Source organism: Nerophis lumbriciformis, linkage group LG12, assembly GCF_033978685.3.
Source record: "Nerophis lumbriciformis linkage group LG12, RoL_Nlum_v2.1, whole genome shotgun sequence".
Lineage (NCBI taxonomy): Eukaryota > Metazoa > Chordata > Actinopteri > Syngnathiformes > Syngnathidae > Nerophis > Nerophis lumbriciformis.
In genome coordinates, this window is record NC_084559.2 from 41,882,550 (window position 1) to 41,904,648 (window position 22,099).

The 22,099-nt window shown below is 39.7% G+C and overlaps 1 protein-coding gene across 6 annotated transcripts in view; it reads left to right on the forward strand.

Annotated features, from left to right (window-relative positions):
• mctp1a (multiple C2 domains, transmembrane 1a) overlaps positions 1–22,099 on the forward strand; it is a 502,786-nt gene that overhangs the window by 421,408 nt on the left and 59,279 nt on the right. For 2 of the 6 annotated variants that reach the window (XR_009817879.1, XM_061986604.1), the window contains exon 18: positions 2,712–2,801. The exons of the other annotated variants lie outside the window; for them this stretch is intronic. Coding sequence is in view for 1 of the 2 variants with exons in the window: in XM_061986604.1 (XP_061842588.1) it covers positions 2,712–2,801 (90 nt within the window). In the remaining variant the exon portion in view is untranslated. The remainder of the gene's footprint in view (positions 1–2,711; positions 2,802–22,099) is intronic. 6 annotated transcript variants of the gene reach the window in all.

A 22,099-nucleotide genomic window follows, 5' to 3' on the forward strand; every position in this document is an offset into this window, starting at 1 on the left:
TCCATAAGTTAGTATTTAATTTTTTAATTAACTAATTAATTAATAACTATTTTAAGTATATTTTATTTTTATTTTGAGAGTTTCTAATAGGTCAGGGGTGACTACATTTATTCTACTGACAAGTCAAGTATGGGGTGTTATTTTGATATATTTTTTAATTTCAAAAGAAAATGCTAAAACAGATATTATACTGTATATATTTAATGGCAACACTTTGTGTTGTAGGTGACTAAGTATATTAATATCATTATTAGTTTAAAATTTCATCTTTTCCTCATTACATTCCAATTTTTGCTCTTTTTTCTTACATTTTTTTAAGATATGTTATTTGAAAATGTGAGTGAGTGAATTATATTTATATAGCGCTTTTCTCTAGTGACTCAAAGCGCTTTACATAGTGAAACCCAATATTTAAGTTAAATTTTTAAACCAGTGTGGGTGGCACTGGGAGCAGTTGGGTAAAGTGCCTTGCCCAAGGAAACAACGGCAGTGACTAAGATGGCAGAAGCAGGAATTGAACCTGAAACCCCAAGTTGCTGGCACGGCCACTCTACCAACCGAGCTATACCGCCCCAAAATGCACAACTTTTTCAATTTTAGCAGACACCTACGTTATATTTGCACAAAGTATCTATCGGATCTGTATCGCTGGTACCAGTTTGACTTTAACTCGGTATCAAATCAGTGGTATGGCACTTCACTCACGATGACATTGAATCAAAATGTAGTTTTAGGATTGTTTCAATGTTTTAAGTGTTCCTTATAACCTTAACCTCAAAAAGGACATGATCTCAACACAAACTGTAATGTACTGTTTTGATGTTTTACTCCTTTTTTTATAGCTGGAAAGTGCACGGGATTTCGCAATGCATTATGGGGATGCATTAGCCATTTTTGTTGGCCAAAGCTTTTGTTTACAAGACTGTACTGGAAGAGGGAGCAACAAACTGGATTCTAATGGATCGTAGGAAATACAAAATCAAGGGAGCGTACCGAGACGAACTATTCTAAAGACTCGCTACCTCCAGAAAATGAGTAAAGTTGGTGGACTTGATCCAATGAAAAAGAGATTTGAGTAAGCTGCCGCCATTGTCGGAGAGAAACTTGTCTATCTGGTCAACGGAGTCAGTTTTTATACCAAATTTCAGAATGCAAAGTCCGTTAAGGCTCATTGTCCTCCACACTTTAATGGCTTATGTGTTTGAGATGGAGGGAGGGAGCCCAGCCTCATTTTATAGGCTTTTTTGACAGAAAAAAACTAACTAAATATTACTTTTGAATACTTTGATCACTGCGCTACTTCTCCAAAAATAAAACGTCTTCATTTTTGTGCTAACACATCACTAACAGTAAACACACAAATAATGTACGGTGTCTGTCACCTTCAGCTAGCTTGGCTAATGCTAACATCCTACTAAATGCTACATGTGTAACTAAATAAGACTTAGCATTGTGAAAATGCTGTGAACACACCAACATGTACCAGGTGATGGCAATAAAAGTCATGCTTGATCGTCTCTATCAAGGCCATTCACCGTCTCTTTAGTTCACTAACCCGAGTTCCTTAGGTTTGGTTTCTTGCCGTAAATGAGAATATATATTGTTTTTTGTTTTTTCCACCTGAAGCAATCATGACAACAATTGTGGCAGTTAATGATGCTGCACGTTGGTGCCATTCTTTGAACTTGTTAGAGAAAACACAAACAAAACCTAAACACAGTCTTGTAATTTGGCGATTCAGAGTCCCACAATGCATTGCTTTACTACGTCACACTTTCAAGCCCTATACCGCAAACACTTAAAAGTAAACACTCGATGGCAGTGAAATCACACACTCATTGTCAAATTAACGTAGTTTTAATTCATTTAAACTAATATTGGTAATAATTATGCAAAGAAACACCACCAAAGGCGTCCTTATTGTCCGCGGTCTACTCTGTCCTACACAAGTTGCAGACATTCTCCATGTATGTTTTACTCTTGAAAAAAGTTTGTCCATGTTTAACATGAATTTATGTTCACACATTTACCTCGCACATTAAGAGAGTTTGTGAACTGTTCAAAGTGATCTGTAGATGTCATTTTTGTTGGACAAGGAGAGACGATGAGAGATCATCATCACACGTCAACATCTCTAACATGTCAACTCTGTCAGTCAGCATTACAAATCGAGTCTTAATTGTTCAACTACAGATAAATAAAGGTTGAACAAATATATAAATACATGTTAACTAGGAAGTAAGGTGTGTAGCTAAATGTTTATACATCTATACTACACTACCCAGAAGGCTTTGCCCTGGAGACAGGAAGCGGAAGGACAATTGTTTGAGTAATAAAGAGTTAATAAACTGTTGCTGTTCCTGCTTCGTCTACACAAGAAGCAAACGTGCTCGCGTTTGAGCGCCGCTCAGACAAATTTGATGACCAAAATGACGCCGATGCGCCCAAACGTGCGGGGAAGTTGCCGTCATTGGACAAAGTTGCCAGGCCGTGCATAATTGGCCAGGATTGGTTGTTTTGGAATAAATTGGCACGGTGGCAACTCTGTGAATCCCTGCAGGGACCGACTACAGTGTGACGTTTGTGAGTGAAAGTCAGTTGCTTGAGGTTTTATTTTGCTAAGCAAGCAAGCAGCTATTAAAACAACTATGGACTGAACTATTTTTATTTTTTTGAAAGTCAATCAAATCTGACTGTAATTTATCCACAAGGACCCTAAAGAGGAGGAGAGCCGTGATAAAAACCATGTCCTCGATGATATGTTGGCTTCCTGGCACTTTGAGTGGATACGGGCACTGGTGGTAAGTGGGCATGCGTGTGGTTCCGCTAGCGACTACTGGTGTGTGTGGCCCCTGTCCTCCTGGGTTCACCTCCTTTCCAGCCTGTCTTCTTGTCCTGTCGGGATCCACGTGCCCTGTCCCCTGTTCGCATCTCACTCCAGCACCCGCATACTTGCACGTTCCGCACTCAACCCAGTCCCACCTTGGGGGCTCCGCTCCTGCCTGCTCTTTAGGCTGATGGGGAGTGCGTTAATGGGCGCTTCCAGCATGGCAGCCTGCGCCTGTCTCGTTATGTTACGTCCCTGCAAGGTGACAGCTGGAGATTGAATCGTGCTGTGAGAACGTAGGCTCTGAGGTGTTTAAGGGTGACTTTGGGACCGTTGTGATTCGTGCCTCACTAACTGACGCACGTTTCTTCATGGTACTTTTTGGTCCAAAATAGACTTTTGTTTTCAGTTTATAGGCAGTATGGCAATTGTTATCGTATACGAATACCATGGCATCAAAGCAGTACAACACAAAGATTTCAATGGAATACAAGGCGTGCGCTGCATTCTGACATAAACAATGAAGAGCTTTGGATCCTATTTCTGATCTAATCCACAGGATATGTTTAAAAATGAAAATGTGGTCTCCATATTTGACGCTCATTGTCACGGGCGTCTTTGTCGAGGTCTACACTATTGTGGATCAGTAGGATCACCCCTACTAAGGCCAGGGGTGTCAAACTCATTTTAGCTCAGGGGGTAGCCCGCACTAGTAAAACCATGGCATAATAACTTAAAAATAAAGACCAACTTCAGATTGTTTTCTTTGTCCAAAAATAGAACCAACACCATCTGAAAATATACACATTACAAATAATCCTTTTGGCAAAACACTTCAAGTTAGTGGAAAATTCTGAGGGAAAAACTGCTGCCGTTTCAAAAACGCCATGTAGAACACAATAAACGTAGACTTTGTCTCAGCGTTTTCTACAAAGCTAATGAACTTTAAACACTTCCTGTTTAGCATTCTCATGTTGGCAGTTCACCAATAAAAACGTTTCTCAAAACGCCGCATTGGTGAAATCCGCAACTGCCACGACACATTCATTTATCATTATTCAAATATCCATCTATCCATTTTCTGCCGCTTGTCCCATTCGAGGTCGCGGGGGGTGCTGGAGCCTATCTCAGCTGCATTTGGGCGGTAAGCGGGGTACACCCTGGACAAGTCGCCACCTCATCGCAGGGCCAACACAGATAGACAGACAACATTCACACTCACATTCAAATACAACATTCATAATATAAACAAAACTATGATCAAAATGACCCCATAGCCGAAATCAAGGTAACATAACTACAAACTTAACCAATGTAAACATGGTATATTTTAGCATAAAATAAACAAGAACAAACACAACAAAGGTAGAAACACACATTTTTTACAATGTGAATTATATTTGAAGTGAAGTGAATTATATTTATATAGAGCTTTTCTCAAGTGACTCAAAGCGCTTTGCATTGTGAAACCCAATATCTAATTTACATTTTTAAACCAGTGTGGGTGGCACTGGGAGCAGGTGGGTAAAGTGTCTTGCCCAAGGACACAACGGCAGTGACTAGGATGGTGGAAGCGGGGATCGAACCTGCAACCCTCAAGTTGCTGGCACGGCCACTCCACCAACCGAGCTATACCGCCCCGGAGTACTGCACCCTGAACTCCCCAATGGAGTTCAGGGTGCACATCGTGCATTCAACCAATTGCGAGCGCTGCATGGAACTCTAACTAAAAAGATGATGGTCACGTTGACTTAAGTCTTTACATCTTACCGTTTCGTTATTTTATCCATTGAGCGGATAATTTAAAATGGAAGGAGGTACTGCATCAGTCTGACGCCATCTGCTGCCAGCCACAACAGGGGAAGCTGATTGCTTGCACCTGATTGGAGTAGCTGCAGCCAATCCAGAGAGCGCTTAACATCATCTTTAAACACTGTCATGTGTGACATGGGTTACACTTGAATTGCGACATTTAGAACAGCGGTTTCTTTCATTAAAAACATGAAGCAAACTGGTCTTACGATTAAGCTCGTAAGTTTGACACCCCTGACTGAGGGTGATGGAAACCCAAGGATAACAAACTTAATCAAACTGCAATGCTTGGCAAAAATCTGGCTTTTATAACGCAAAACATGCTAACTAATGTACCTACTTGATGATGGCAATACCGGTTATACTTTTCCATTGGCAAAACCAGTCGTTCCAGGTACTATTTCTTGCATCTTTTCAACCAGAGTTCCAGGTGTGCCGAGTCCGTCCCATATGGTTCTGGTAAACCCCTGCTGGTCATTCATGGGTGGACATTTGGAGATACATGGCAAGAAAAAAACAAACCATTTTCTGCTGCCCTGAGTCTCCTTCTTGATGCATCTTCCGTAGTAAGAAGTGATTACAGTTGTTTGAACCATTTGCTGGGAGTTATACTTGCCGACTGATGCACTTAATTCAGTGTGGCTTTCACAGTCCAACCAACCTACTAAAACCGCTCTGGCTCTGCTGTTTGGCTTTGATAACCTCACTTAGTACAGGATAATCCTCCATGGTGCAGATACGTTTTGAACTTCTAAACTTTTAGCCCTCATTTTGCATAACTCTAAAATAAATATTTTTTAAATTCACAATTATTTATGTATCAAACTTTAATTTAGTTCAATGCATGTTTTGTACTAAAATGAATTAATGGGGGGAAAAAAATGTTAAGTAATTATTTTTAACATAATAAAAAGGTAGATTCTGACACATACTGTATCTAAGCAGGTTGCTCACTTAGTGACTTTCCAACTGGCAACTTTTTCATCAAATAAAAGCGACTTGTGACAAACGTAGCGACTAGTTTGGATGTTGTTTTGGAACATGTAAGCATGTATCACGCTGCAGTTAATGGGCCCCATTCAGCAACCGTTCTTAAGAACAAAAGTTGTTCTTAGGCCCACTTACGAAGTTTTTAAGGAGATTTTTGTATTCACCAATGTTTTCTTAGCTGGGATTTGTTTGTAGGTAAGAACAAAATCTAAGAGTCCAGAGCACTCTTAGGGTGGTCTATTTGTTCTTAAGTGTGACAAGTTCCCTTACATCTATTGTCTAATTTTAAATTAATATCATAGATAGATGGATGGATAGATAGATAGATAGATAGATAGATGGATGGATAGATGGATAGATAGATAGATAGATAGATAGATAGATAGATAGATAGATAGATAGATAGATAGATAGATAGATAGATAGATAGATAGATAAGACAAACAGACAGACAGACATGCAAAATGAGCAATATATAGACATTTCAAAATACCGTGTGCGTGCGCACACACACACACACACACACACACACACACACACACACACACACACACACACACACACACACACACACACACACACACACATTCAGCAACTTAAGAAACAGCAGGTGGGAACAATTTGGCCGTTTAAGAAGATGTCATGAATTTGAATGGACTCCTCTTAGGAAATCACTTAGGAATAAAGATAAGAGGAAAAGTTAGGATTGTATTGCTGAATGGGGCCCAATGTCCTCAATGAGCAGCAGTTGCTGCCCTTAACGCCTCCTCACAGGTGTCAGGTTGACAGGAGCCTTGCGCAGCAGTCCCAGCTGCAGTCAGAGACTGGGTGTGGTTTACAGAGTGAGCTGTAAATGTAAACGTTTATTTACTGTCAAGCTAAAAATAAATCACTGCAACGTCCCCATCACTCGTGTTAACGAGCCAGTCAATAGATTCGGTTCGTTCGTGAATGTCACAACCGGGAATGGGTACCAGATCTAGAACTTTTTTTTGACAAAGATCGAATCCCGCCGGTCCGACTGAGCACTGATTCACGTCAAATCCAACAGTGCCATGTTTCGGTATCTGGGTTACGTGTAACGTCATGCCCGCCATGCATTTGGCGATCACCCCAGCAGCACTGAGAGCGGACACAGCCAAACTACATCTAGGTAATGTTGCAATGTTCAACGCCAACAACTAAAAAAACTCTTCACATAAGTAAAGTAAGGTTTCACATTAGTAAGGCTTTACAAAAAAAATGCACTAATATACATTGGCTTTGCTATTGACATGCTACTGATTAGCATTAGCGATTTTACATGGCAATTTCAACCGCCTACAAGTTTGTTAATGAAAACTACAACGAAAATGCACGTTACAATCAAACAGCTGGTGTGTCATATATACAGTCGTGTTCAAAAGTTTACATACACTTGTGAAGGACATAATGTCATGGCTGTCTTGAGTTTACAATAATTTCTACAACTCTTATTTTTTTGTGATAGAGTGATTGGAGCACATACTTGTTTGTCACAAAAAACATTCATGAAGTTTGGTTCTTTTATGAATTTATTATGGGTCTACTGAAAATGTGACCAAATCTGCTGGATCAAAAGTATAGATACAACATGATCAAAAGTATAGATACAACATGATCAAAAGTATAGATACAACAATGATCAATTTTGGTGATGTAGAAAAGTTACAATCAAAACAAATGAGCTTCATGGCATGGCCTCTTAACTTCATGTGAGTGATTATGATTGACAACACCTGTTGACTTCTCTGAGCCCATTTATATAGGGCTCATGTGAGGCAGTCATTAAACTCGGTTACAAACGCGACAATGGGAAAGTCAAAGGAACTCAGCACAGATCTAAAAAAAACTAATCATTGACTTGAACAAGTCAGGAAAGTCACTTGGAGCCATTTCAAAGCAGCTTATGGTCCGAAGAGCAACTGTGCAGACAATTGTTCGTAAGTATAAAGTGCATGGCACAGTTTTGTCACTGCCATGATCTGGAAGAAAACAAAAGCTATCACCTGCTGCTGAGAGAAAATTGGTCAGGACGATCAAGACTCAACCGAGAACCACAAAAAAGCAGGTCTGCAATGAATTGGAAGCTGCTGGAACACAGGTGTCGGGTGTGCACAGTCAAGCCTGTTTTGCATCACCATGGACTGAGAGGCTACCATGCAAGAAGGAAGCCCTTGCTCCTGAAGCGACATCTCAAGGCTCATCTAAAGTTTGCTGCTGATCACATGGACAAAGATAAGACCTTCTGGAGGAAAGTTCTGTGGTCAGATGAAACCAAAATTTAGCTGTTTGGCCACGATACAATGTAATGCATCACACAATTCCAGGTGTTTCTTATCGTATGCATGTTCGAAATAAACTCAAACTGCACTGAACTGAACAATACCCAGCAATATGTTTGGAGGAGAAAAGGTGAGGCCTTTAATCCCAGGAATACCAAGCCTACCGTCAAGCATGGTGGTGGTAGTATTATGCACATTTTCAGTCGACCCATAATAAATTCATAAAAGAACCAAACTTCATGACTGTTTTTTGTGACAAACAAGTATGTGCTCCAATCACTCTATCACAAAAAAATAAGAGTTGTAGAAATTATTAGAAACTCAAGACAGCCATGGCATTATGTACACTTTGTAGGGCGCAACATAACACATTCAGCTACTTTCTAGACAACATACTGTACCATAGATTGCCTATACAAGACTGCCATCTAATATCTTTCAGCAAGTTTTCATTACCAAATTTGGAAGAACTCGCCATGTAAAATCGCTAATGCTATTAGTAGCCTGTCAACGGCAAATCCAATGTAAATTAGCATCAAGCTAGTGCATTTTGGAAGAGTGGAGCCTTACTTTGCATTACAGCGTTTTCTGCCGAGCGTACTTGCTTTGTTGGAGTTGAAAATTGCAACATTACTTGGAGGGAGTCTGACTGGGTGCTGCTGGAGTGATTGCTTACGTGAGCCGACGTTTAGTCTGCAACCAGACATGACGTCACGTGCAATAAAGGTATTGAAATATGGAACTGTTATGTTTTACGTGACTTGCCGACGTAATTCGGTCGGTGCATATAAAAGTACAGAATTCGGTACTCCTCCCTCGTGAGAAGCAGGCAGCATATTAAGCGCTCATAAAGGTAACTTCCTAAGAGTACCCTGAGCGTACGTTAGACTATTGTTTTTTTAAGTTGCTGGAAAAACAGCAACAATGTTTCACATCGCAGGGCAAATCCCCACACTCATTATGACTAATGCAGCAGTGTGCACTTCCCGGCTGTTATTGTTCTGAGTCGCGCATAAAAAGCCGAGCCAACTGAACTTTGTGACTGATGAACTCCAGTATGCATCAAAGCGATGTAGCATCGGCACTCGCTGCGTCGTAGGTGAGTTCCTGTGCGCTCTCATGCACCCAAAGTAACTTTTGCAGCGCACCGTCACTGAATGGGAGGCTGAGAAGGTACTCGCTCAATTCTCCCCTCTCTGGCTCTCATTGGACGGAATGTGGAGCACAACACTTGACAGGAGTGTCGTCTGCATTTGAAAGTCAGACGTGTTTGCAGGCAGCCGCCACCTTTTCTTTTAGCAGGAGTCATAAATCTGTAATGAGCACACAAGATGCATATTTTATTCATTTTCTTTTTTTTGAAGGTGTGATCCCTTCACGTCATAATAAGCTCTGTTTATATCCCCAAACAAAATATTTTAAAAACACCTTGAAGTGAATATTTCACATTGAAATCATCCATGTGGATCATAACTTCACAACTACTAAAATGTGTTCATTTTAAATATTTCAGCACTAGATTAACCAATTTATGTTTTTTTGTCGGAAAAGTTGCAGCACTGATGTCACAAAAAAGTTACAATGTATTTTATATTCAAACTATACGTTTCCCCCATTGAAGTACCGTATTTTCTGGACTATAGAGCAGTGGTCCCCAACCACTGGGCCGCGGCCCGGTACCCGGTCCGTAGATCGATTGGTACCGGGCCGCACAAGAATAAAAAAAATTAAAAATGTTTTATATATATATATTTTTTTATTATTAAATCAACATAAAAAACACAAGATACACTTACAATTAGTGCACCAACCCAAAAAACCTTCCTCCCCTATTTACACTTATTTACTCTCATTCACACTCATTCGCACAAAAGGGTTGTTTCTTTCTGTTATTAATATTTCTGGTTCCTACATTATATATCAATATAGATCAATACAGTCAGCAGGGATACAGTCCGTAAGGACACATGATTGTATATTTTTATGACAAAAAAAAATAAAATAAAAAAAAAAATAAAAAAAATCATATCAATTTGTTTAGTTATGATGTAAAACTAAACCTTGGAGTGATGAATAAATAATCTATGTGTAACGCTATGGATGACTTGTACTTCTGGTTGAAAGCTCAGTCTCAACAGAAGAGCACTGCAGCACCTGCAGTGAGGAAACTTGTCCAAAAGATGGCGCCATAAGCACAATCAATAACATGACTTTTCATCGTCTTTGCTTGTTTTCTATTTAATTTTTTTTTAAACTATTTGTATTATGGCCGTCAGCGAAGAAAAAAAGCTATCATCCGCACCGTTTTATAAGCTGCAGGGTTCGAAGCATAGGAAAAAAGTAGCGGCATATAGTCCAGAATTTACGGTAATCCAGAAGGATCCAGGTCGCCCTTTCCTACATCTGGCTTCAAATAAGCACAATAAATACATGGAAGATTTTTTTGATATACATTTTTTTAAAACTTATTTTTAAAGCATATTTCTACATTCTGGTCTTTATTAAGTATTGAATTAAGTAACTGTCTTATTTTCAATTATGTTGAGGCAATTAATAAAGACTGCCATTTCCGTATTCGGGGTGAACAACGCTAACAACACCGCGACTAATCCTGGCGCTACTGTATCTTCACTGCGACAATCAAGTTGACCTTTTCTACTTTTGGCTGAAAAACGTTTTGATACACTTTATCTTCAACTCCTGCCTCATCAATAACGCATCTCCACATTGGTGAGACATTGACGCCAGCAATGTCAACATGCGACCGCACAGCTTTTCTGGCTAACAAGACTGCGAAAAACTCTCAGCTTTGGCTTGAGAAATGTGAATTGACAATGTAAACAAGCAATGCTAACAACACAGAAAACTAACATTACAGCAAATGTCATGTTGACCAAATATTTTAAGCACATCGAAGCCCAGTTATAATTTTGAGGAATTACCCAGGATGTTATGAAGTGTTTTCAAGTCGTGGCCCTGTTGTAGTGGCCGGGTGATGACCATAGCAATGATGCGAGTACTGTAATCCACCGTGAATACATTCAAGGCTACTTAGTTGAAACAAGTGTAAAAGTGACTATATGGTTATTATTTCATGTTAAGAGGAGTCTATTAATGTTAAAAAAAATATTTTGAAGGTCAAAAAAAGCTTGTTATGCTCTATGAAAATATTGAATTCATTAATTAAATTCGTACTTTGCGGAAATTTGTCTGTCTTGGTTTTATGTTTGGTACCAATTGACTACGATAAACGAGGGAAGACTGTGCATCGTCATGGCCATCTTGATGTCACGCATGTCCTCATCTTCGTTGTCATGGTGAAGCAGCCAAGAGTTGTCCTGCCACAACTCTCGCCTCTTCTCCCGCATGGGAGAAGTCTGCTCAGTTGCATTGTGGTTAGAGTGTCCACCCTGAGATAGGTAGGTCGTGAGTTCAAAAGACTATAAAAATGGGACCCATTACTTCCCTTCAAGGCTTAGAATTGGGGGTTAAATCACCAAAATTATTCCCGAGCGCGGCCACCGCTGCTGCTCACTGCTCCCCTCCCCTCCCAGGGGGTGGAACAAGGGGATGGGTCAAATGCAGAGGGTAATTTCACCACACCTAATGACTATCAATGGTACTTTAACTTTAACGGTGGACGTGCTGGTTGATCTGTAGGACAAAGCAGCACAACTAAGGAGGACAAAAGCATGAGAGACGGGCGACCATTTTAGAGATAACCTCGACCTTTTCATAGCTCAGTTCATCCTGTTCAGTTTATTCATTTATCTTTTATTCATAAAAACCAAACAGGAATACAATTTTAAATGAAAGAATCAACATAACATTTAAGTAAATTATGAATGAAAAGGTCCCCAAAAGGGACAAATGGTAGAAAATGGATGGATGGATGAATGAAAAGGAGTAGAAATAAGTTAAAACGTATTCTAACTTACGGTTAAAACGTATTTCTCTCTCTATTGTTTGTACTTTTATACTCCTTTTTAGTCGAATAAATTGTTAAACCTCAATTCTAGTCACCTCATCATTTTAGGCAGCCTTAGAACTCAAGAATATGGGTGGGACAGGGGGGTTTCCTAATAAAAATAAAAAACAGTACTGTGCAAAAGTCTTGGGTCACAACGAGGTGTGTTATTTGAGTACAGAGTTAATATGTTGTGACGTTGTAACAGAGCATCTGAGATGGACTGTCAGATATGACCAGACAAGGAAAGATGGTGTGAAAGAACAAAAGCAGGCCATCAGAGGACGAGAGTAATGTGCTCCCATTCATCATTCTCAGCCAGGCTGCGTTTAGAGGAAGGACAGGGAAAGGGGAGCGCAGTACTGTAGCTGCAGAGGGGCAGAGGTGAGGCGAGGCGGGGGGACGGGGACTATGGTGTGCGTGGCGGGTTCAAGTCCACGGGAGGTGAGAACCAGGAACATGCACAGAGGTCGTCGGGTGTTTGTCATTATTGTGTTGTGTTTGTGTGCTGACCTTCAAGGTGATGGAGGAGTTGGAGTGGCGGGGGTGATGAGAGGGCCCAGAGGGCAGGAAACCTCATCATTGGCCACACACACACACACACACACACACACACACACACACACACACACAAACACAAACACACACATGACTCCACGCTAACACTGATATAAAAATACATTCTGAAGTTGTAACACAAACCGTACTGTGCAAAAGTCTTGGGTCACAATGAGGTGTGTTGTTTGACTACAGTTAATGACCATACGGAACTGCAATGGTATTTAGTACAGGTCTCAGTCATGGTTAAATTGTTATACAAGTTATGATTTTTATTTATGTTCCTTTGCAACTTCCTGTCCTGTGGAAAATTATTTTCTTTTGATTGCAAAGTGACTCCAAGTGAAATCATATATCCATGCACAAGTGTCATTAGTTGGATCTTCACCCACATTTTATGAAGTCTTCCTTGCCAAGATCTCTCATCACTGTTTTAGACTTTATGTTTGCTTCCTCTCCAGCGCTCTTATTCTGGTTCCTCTTCCTGTTGTTGGTCTGTCTTGCTGTGAGTTTACTGCTTCTGACGGCTGTTCTCCTCACCTGTTCCTGATTGCCTATCAGGAGGTTTATGCCTTGCAAGGCTGGTACATTGCCAAATGTACCTTATCTTATCTTCTCTTTCTTAACCTAGCCTTGTTTTGCTTTGCTTGTTTCAGTCACATTTATGTCTACCAATCATATTGTTTAACATAAATATCATAAATTCACTTACAGTATTTCTAGAGAATGATTTGTAATGATTTACTCATGATTTTGTGTTTAAAGTATGAAAATTATATTGTGCAACCGTCTTAGGCCAACCAACAGCTTTACTGTTTTAATCAACTTTTTGACAGTAAAACAGACACAATTAGCAGGAGTACACTAAAAATACAAAACCAATATCCACCAAACTTTGTAGAGGGGTTCATATATCGCCGCATGTCGACGGTTATCATGATCCCAGGATGCAGAGAAGGCAGGTGAGGAGAATGAGGTACTAAAAAAGGGGAGCTCCAGCGTGGCTACAGCAGTAGTTAATTGGTACAGTTGGTATAACCACTGGTAACCAGTGGTTCTCAAATGGCCTGGGGGTACTTGAAGGTATGCCAAGGGGTACGTGAGATTTTTTTTTAAATATTCTAAAAATAGCAACAATTCAAATATCCTTTATAAATATATTTATTGAATAATACTTCAACAATATATGAATGTAAGTTAATAAACTGAACATCAAATCAAGTAGGCTATTCCATTCATTACAATGCAACAATGCAATATTCAGTGTTGACAGCTAGATGTTTTTGTGGACATGTTCCATAAATATTGATGTTAAAGATTTCTTTTTTTGTGAAGAAATGTTTAGAATTACGTTCATGAATCCAGATGGATCTCAATTACAATCCCCAAATAGGGCCCTTTAAGTTGATATTACTTCTATGTGTAAAAATCTTTATTTATAATTGAATCACTTGTTTATTTTTCAACAAGTTTTTAGTTATTTTTATATCTTTTTTTCGAAATAGTTCAAGAAAGACCACTACAAATGAGCAATATTTTTGCACTATTATACAATTTAATAAATCAGAAACTGATGACATAGTGCTGTATTTTGCTTCTTTATCTATTTTTTTTAACCAAAAATGCTTTGCTCTGATTAGGGGGTACTTGAATTAAAACAATTTTCACAGGGGGTGCATCACTGAAAAAAGGTTGAGAACCACTGTGATAGACAATATGGTAGAAACATGCCTGTAAGGTTAATTCGCAGGTATAAAACTCAAGGCCAGGGGGCCAGATCTGACCCGCCGCTTAATTTAATCAGGCCTACATCATAATTTTATCACATCATTTAACGTGGCCTGTCATGTGATTTTATGTGCTCCGCCACGTTATATAATGTGGTACATGACATTGTTTTATATGGCCTACCACATCATTTGTGTGACCCGCCACATCATTTTATGTGGTCCACCATGTTTAATTTGGCCCGCGAGGTCATTTTATCCACATTATTTATCGTGGCCTTCCAAGTCATTTTAGGTAATCCGCCACATCATTTAATGTGGTCATCCAGATCATTTGATGTGGCCTGCCACATCATTTTACCCTATAACGGCAATGTGACCCTCAGTAAAAAACAGTTGAACACCCCTGTGTTAATTGGAGACTGCAAATTGTCCATGGGTTAAAAAGGTAAATGATTGTCACACACACACACTAGGTGTGGCAAAATGTATTCTCTGCATTTGACCCATCACCCTTAATCACCCCCTGGGAGGTGAGGGGAGCAGTGAGCAGCAGCGGTGGCCGCGCCTGGGAATCATTTTTGGTGATTTAACCCCCAATTCCAACCCTTGATGCTGAGAGTGTGAATGGTTGTTTGAAGCCAGCTGTAATAAGTTCCAGCTCACAAATGGTAAAAAATTAATGAAAATAACGATATTAAGACGCAGAAGCACTGTTGCAAATAATATTATTCCTGCACTCGCTGGAAAACAAACATTCCTCAGCTTGACTCCCCAAACAGACAAAATGTCTTATTTTTCTGGGGTAGAAGTTACTTCTTCTCTCTTCAGTTGCCCCCTTGGGAAGCACATATCACCATGATGTCATGTTTCCGTTGACATTCCATTTTTTACAGTACAAAAGGTAAGAATTTGTGTTTGGTTCAGACTAATTATGCAGTAGGATGGGATATCATCCTGTTACATTTATATTTATTTACATTCCAATGTAGATATAGGACATATATTTGGTTCCATCCTAATTGACTGTGTCCTCAGTGTCCTCAGGCTGGAGGCATCAGGTCAGCGAAGGACACGCTGTCTTTGCAAAGTTAGCTGCCCACTTTGCTCCTTTGCAGGCATGACGCTGATTTTTGGAAGAGCGGCGAAACACACGACCACATGGCACATATTTCCTTTGGTAAATATTTCATCAAGCATTTCAGCGAGTTTACCACAAGTCAACCACCGAGCGCGGCGCTGTTAGCCTGACTTAGCTGTTTCCTGTGCAGCGCGTGCCTTTATGCATCCACATCACTTTAACAAGCGCTGCTGTCCTCCTTGATGCGAGCACTCTAGCACTGAACCTGCTCCACACGCTTTTACACAGCCCTAACATAATGGCTCAGAATTCACGTCACACTTTCAAACAATGATGCAAACTTGGGACACAAGTGCAACACTCTTCTCCCGACGGATCACTCGATATTTTCACTTCCTTGCCTGATGAAAGTTGATTAATGTCAAGGAGTTTCCGATGCACACTTTGAGTATTGTTAGTCCTCTCTCATGCAACCAAAATATTAGAAAGACCTGAGAGCAGTTGTACACCGCAACTACAATCTTAATGATAAACAAATTGTGAAATCAATAACTCCCCAACTGTCATTTTGTCATGATCCGTGGTCAGATCATGTTTTGTGTTATCGGTTTGTTTTGGACTCCTTTTAGTTCCTGGTTATGCACTTCCTGAGTTTAGTCACCATGGTTACTTATGATTTTCACCTGCCTTTCCACGCACCTGTTGCTTATCAGAGACTACTATTTAAGCCTGTCATTTTCAGTTGGTCGTCCTGGCGACATTGCTTCTGTTACCCTTGCTACCCATGTTACCTGATGATACCTCTGAAATCCATGCCATAGTTCCCTGCATTCCAAGTAAGTTTTTGTTTATTGTCCATAGTTTTGCCTTTGTGGTAGTTTTGTTTCTTAGCCAAGTTTATCACCGCCTTGAGCGCGCCTTTTGTTTGTACCCCTTTTGTAGTTTAGTGTTAAAATAAATAATGTCCTTACCTTCACGCCGATCCAACCTTTCTTGCATCTCAGGAAAACAAACCCCCCAAAGTCCACGCCATGACACAATTCAACTTTTAGGAATGTTTTGAGAAATAGGCTCCAGCACCCCCGCCACCCTCAAAAGGGACAAGTGGTAGAAAATGGATGGATGGATGGGTACTCCGCTAAAACAAACCAGCATGCAATGGCAGAGAATTAATAATGTTTAGTAAACAAGTCCTTGAGGTGCACACATGCTGTAATGTTGAAGGACTGTGCCTTACCTCAATCCAATAACTCATCAAAGAGCCCCTCTAATACTAATGAATTATTATTATGTATTACTTATTGGCAAAATTCCCCCCAAAATAGACAAAACTATAATCTGCTACCCAAGAATATTCAACAATTATTCTCAACAAAAGAGGAGAAATATAATCTTAGAGAAAAATGTAATTTAAAACATTTGTATGCACGTACAACACTTAAAACATTCAGTATATCTGTATGTGGAATTAAATTATGCAATGGATTAAGTAAATAAATCAAACAATGTACTAATATGATCCACTTCACGAAACTCTTCAAACTTAAAGTGTTTACAAAGTACACAGAAGAAGAACCATGATAAACATTCTGAATGTATTTCATCCGTCTATTCATTTTCTAGATAATCTTACTCATCTCACCATATGAAATATAACTTACTTCACTAATTATAATTTATTTTTAATGTTATTACTTATGGAGTATATTGTGAATAAATTGAGAACAGGAAGTGAACAAAAGTGTTAGCAACTGCTAAGTAAAGGAAAAGGGGTAGGATTAAATCAGCTCTGCTTCTTCCTACTCTTTTTCAAACATGCTGAATAGAGAAACTGGAAATTGTGATGCATCATGTTGTATGCATGCATGTTCCAAATAAACTCAAACTCAAAGAAGTGATTTTAGGCTTGTTTTCTAACGAGTTTCAACAAGGGCCTGCTCATGCAATTTTATATTGTCTAGTTTGTGTTTTGGTGGCATCTCCAGCCCGAATCATGTTATTTTTGTGCAGAATATGAAATAATGATCAAATATGGCTTCCAGATGCATTGCTGCAGGTTGTAACGATACAACTAAAGAAGGGTCTTGCCTGCATACATTTGCAAATGATGGGAACATAATGTACTGTAAGTATGGACCTCCCCAGTAAAACTGACTTGTGCAAAATGGGACAGACTAAGCGAGAGGGGTGCATTTTGTTGACTGATTGGGACTTTGAAGACTAAAAATATAAGACTCAAGCTAAATGTGATCCCAGCAATCAGGGGAGAAAGAACCTGCAGAAAAATGTAGGAAGAAGAGCAGACTCGGCGCTCAACGATAGAAAAAGAAGATTTTGCGGTAGGTAGTATTCTATTTTGTGTCCTCTTCTACTGATGTTTTTCTTGAGATGCTTGAGGAAATACTGAACGAGCATGAGGAAACACAGACTGTTATGTATGGTGTTTTGTGTGTTTAATGTTAATGAATTTGTCTAGTCTCCAATAAGGTGTGGCTGTCATTAGCGCTATTGTGCACTTTGAACATACTGCATACACTTGTTCAACGTACAGTATTTATGCCATATGTCAGTTACATAACTTCAAAGAGTAGGGGAGGACACAAACAGTAGTATAGTAAAAATACAGGTGAAAATCAAAAAAATGTATTATTGTGGCCAGGTTTGTTTATTCCAGAAATTAGATTTACAAGGTGAAACTGATATATGACTAGGGATGATGTTCGAAACCGGTTCTCTCGGTTTTTCGATAAGAAAAGAACCGTTCGATAACAAAAGAACCGTTTGATAAGAAGAAGAAACGAAACGATTCCATGGGCTCGAATCCCTTTTTGAGAACCGGTTCCCGTTATCGAGGCCACTATAGTAAAGAAAAAGAGTTGGTTCTTTATTCGAATCCCTGGGAACGAATCCCGTCCCACAAGAAATGCCCTGTGGGACATCACAGGAAATGTAGCTCAGTCTAATGACTGAGCTACGTCATTTCCTTTAATGTCACACAAGCAGCAAAAATAATGGACCGGAAAAAACGCCTCAAGGCATGGCTATTCACCTATAGTGATCACAGAGACAGGTTGTTTTTGTGTTACTGTTTATATTTGTTTTTCTGAAAAATCCCACTTAATATACTTTGGGAAACAACAGTCAATATTTATGTATTTTATTTTTTTAGGGGGGTAACAGTCAATATTTATTTATTTATTTATTTATTTATTTATTTTTCTTATACAATAAAAGTGAGCTTTTGTTAAACCAAATATTGTGTTTTTTTCCATATACAACAACCTATCTGGATTCGATAAGAGAATCGATAAGGAATCGGTTCGATAAGAGAATTCGATAATGGGCTCGAACTCGATAATTTCTTATCAAACATCATCCCTATATATGACACAGTCTCATAACATGCATTTCAAGATATTTCAAGACTTCTTTTGGTATAGATTTGATGATTATGGACTACAGCTTTTGAAAACCTCACATTGAAAATGTGGGGTTTTCAAAAACTGTAAGCAATGATCATCAAAATAGGCTTGAGATGTCTCACTTTGCATGCAATGAGTTTATATCACATATTAGTTTCACATTTAAAGTTCAACTGCTGACATTAATGAACTTTTGCTCGATATTCACATTATTGGAGTTTCACCTGTAATGCTTACAACACTTTCGAAAAAACGAAAGGTTTCAAACAACCCCTTCAATGAAAACAAAATGTTAAAATTTAGCTCCCACATCTGTAGCTGACAGACTGGGAACTTAAGTAGATACCAGCGCACTGTAGGAGCCATGTGGTCACCAACTTAGTGGGGGCCACTTGCAATAAATGCTATGCAATCTATATAATGCCTTGTATGTTGATAATCATTCATAACTCGCCTATTCCTCAATGCATTTTCATGTGGTTTTCAACATAACATGAGCTGTTAATGCACATTTAATTATAAACATATACACTGTTGGCGTTAACGCACTTTTTGTGTCTTTTTATGCATTGAAATCAGAAAGGGCGCACATTTCCGGAAATCAGCGTGTCTCCGGGATACAGATTTCTTTTTTTTTTACCGACTCTTTACGACTGGGTGCACTGATTTACAATATCCAGCCTCACCAGGCACCAAGAAACTTCATGTTACACCTTTCCTGCTTGTTTGCTCCCAGACCGTGGTCGAGGAGCGCGGGGGAGACGTTCTCTCCAGGGCCGATGTATTTTTGGGGGAAACACTTAACAGTGGGTCCCTACAGTTCCGCTCTTTGGTCGGAATGACGAGGCCATCGATTTGTTACAACTCTTTATTTATGTTTTCCGCCAAGCAGACATCCACCATGCTATTAACACTCACTCACATGCTAGCGTTCCCTCTCCTAACTTTCCCACTCACTTACACACGTCACTCACCCCACATACCACCAATCTTAAAGGGGAACACACACCTTATGGCCATCACCAAGCCAGATATGAAATGCTAGAGGCATTGAGTGCCACTGTATTAAATGACATTGAAACTAACTTAATAAATTCTAAGTTTGTTGGCATTATTTGCCATGTAGATGTGGCGGTTTTTAAACGACTGATCATCTACATACAGGTGGGAATAATCAATTCAATGTGTCATATGCATGTATGCCCTGGCACACCATTATCATCATAGAAAAAACTACCGGCAGCGGTAAAGTTTAGATCCATGAAGGAAAGAAGAAAGTGAATGAATGTTTATAACAGAATACATTTACATATGCAAACAAATTTGTTTTCTTTTGTATTATTTCTTTAATGACTTACCATATTTTACGGTATATAAGTCGCAGTTTTTTTCCTAGTTTGGCCGGGGGTGCGACTTATACTCAGGAGCGACTTATGTGTGAAATTATTAACACATTACCGTAAAATATCAAATAATATTATTTAGCTCATTCACGTAAGAGACTAGACGTATAAGATTTAATCGGATTTAGCGATTAGGAGTGACAGATTGTGTGGTAAACGTATAGCATGTTCTATATGTTATAGTTATTTGAATGACTCTTACCATAATATGTTACGTTAACATACCAGGCACGTTCTCAGTTGGTTATTTATGCCTCATATAACGCACACTTATTCAGCCTGTTGTTCACTGTTCTTTATTTATTTTAAATTGCCTTTCAAATGTCTATTGGGTTTGGGTTTTATCAAATAAATGTCCCCAAAAAATGCGACTTATACGCCAGTGCGACTTATATATGTTTTTTTCCTTCTTTATTATGCATTTTCGGCCGGTGCGACTTATACTCTGGTGCGACTTATACTCCGAAAAATACGGTAAGTAACGTTTATGACAACCTTTTTCCAAAACACAATATAGAATGTGAGATACAACAGGATAATGCATACATTTATCATTTGTTTTCAAAACGGTTACAAAAAAGTGGGACCCCAAAAATTTACCGTGGGACCACATTTTTATAAATTTGATGGGGTCCCTGGGACCCCATTTCGAGAATTCCTAGCGCCAACACTGAATATACATACAAAACACTCCGCATCAAGGGTTGGAATTGGGGGTTAAATCACCAAAAAGATTCCCGAGCGCGGCCACCACTGCTGCTCACTGCTCCCCTCACCTCCCAGGGGGTGGAAAAAGGGGATGGGTCAAATGCAGAGGTAATTTCACCACACCTAGTGTGCGTTTGACTATCAGTGGTACTTTAACTTTAACTTTAAAAAGGTTATTGCCAGTGTATAGCGTATTCTTGTTGTCTTTGTTTTACGCTCTGTCCTAGCTTAATTTATCAAGAAGTCGCTTCTGTTCTAGAGCTTAAGACTTAGGCCGGGACTTTTGTTTATGATGTCACTTCCTTTTGGATTGAGTGATGACTGACATTAAAGTTCTCACGCAATCTTACTCTGTCAAGGAAGTGACCCTTACTGTCTTTTTGTTTTGGAATACGTAATAATGTTTAGAGAGTTACTCAGCAAGACCAGGTGTGCAGATCAACCTCACCTAATAGCTGTGGGGTGTGTGTATTGGGTTGCATTATAGGAACAGGTTGCCTGGCTCCATATGTGCGCAGTGAGTGGGGAAGCTGGGAAAACAAGGTTCTCCCTGGCGCTCTGTGTTATTACTACCTCCCGCCTCCCCGAGTCTCGTTTGAAGACAGGAAATAGGAGTCAGACCGCAGTCCGAGGGGCATGTGGCAGCGGTTTATGCTTCAGTGACCTTTGACATGTCCTATCCACCCCCGCCCGCGCTCTCACACCTCTCCCCTGTGACCCTCCGAGGTACAGACGGCCTGATCCAGCCCGGCTGGGATGGGCCTCGCCAGGCAATCACAATAGACTGAGACTTGTTTGAGTGAGCAATGAAAAGCAGATGGAATCAGAGGAACTGATTCACCACATGACGATAAAGGCAGGAAGAAATAAAGACGGACTGGTGAAGTATTTGCAAAGAAAACTAACCCCTTGGCTTTGTGACTAATTATATCTATTTGTCTTGTGTGGTTTTGCTGGGGAGGCAAAGACTTTCCGACTGTCCCGTGGTTCATTCTTCACATGATCCCATCAGAGAAGGAGGGACGTTTGGAGTCTGGATGGGAAGGATGTAGTGGGGCCTCACAGAGGTTCAGGATTTTTTATACATAGAGGGCCTGATGTACTAAGATCCAAATACCTCGCTCCAAACAGTGTGTGCAATCTATAAAATAGTGTGTACTGGGGTTGTACCGGTATTGGTATAGTATCGCGATACTAATGAATCATATCGCCCCGCCCCTCCGCCGTCGTCACGTCGTGTCGTTGTTGGTTTTACAAGCATGTTCGCCAGTGCACACACACGCAGTACTTACAAGCAGACA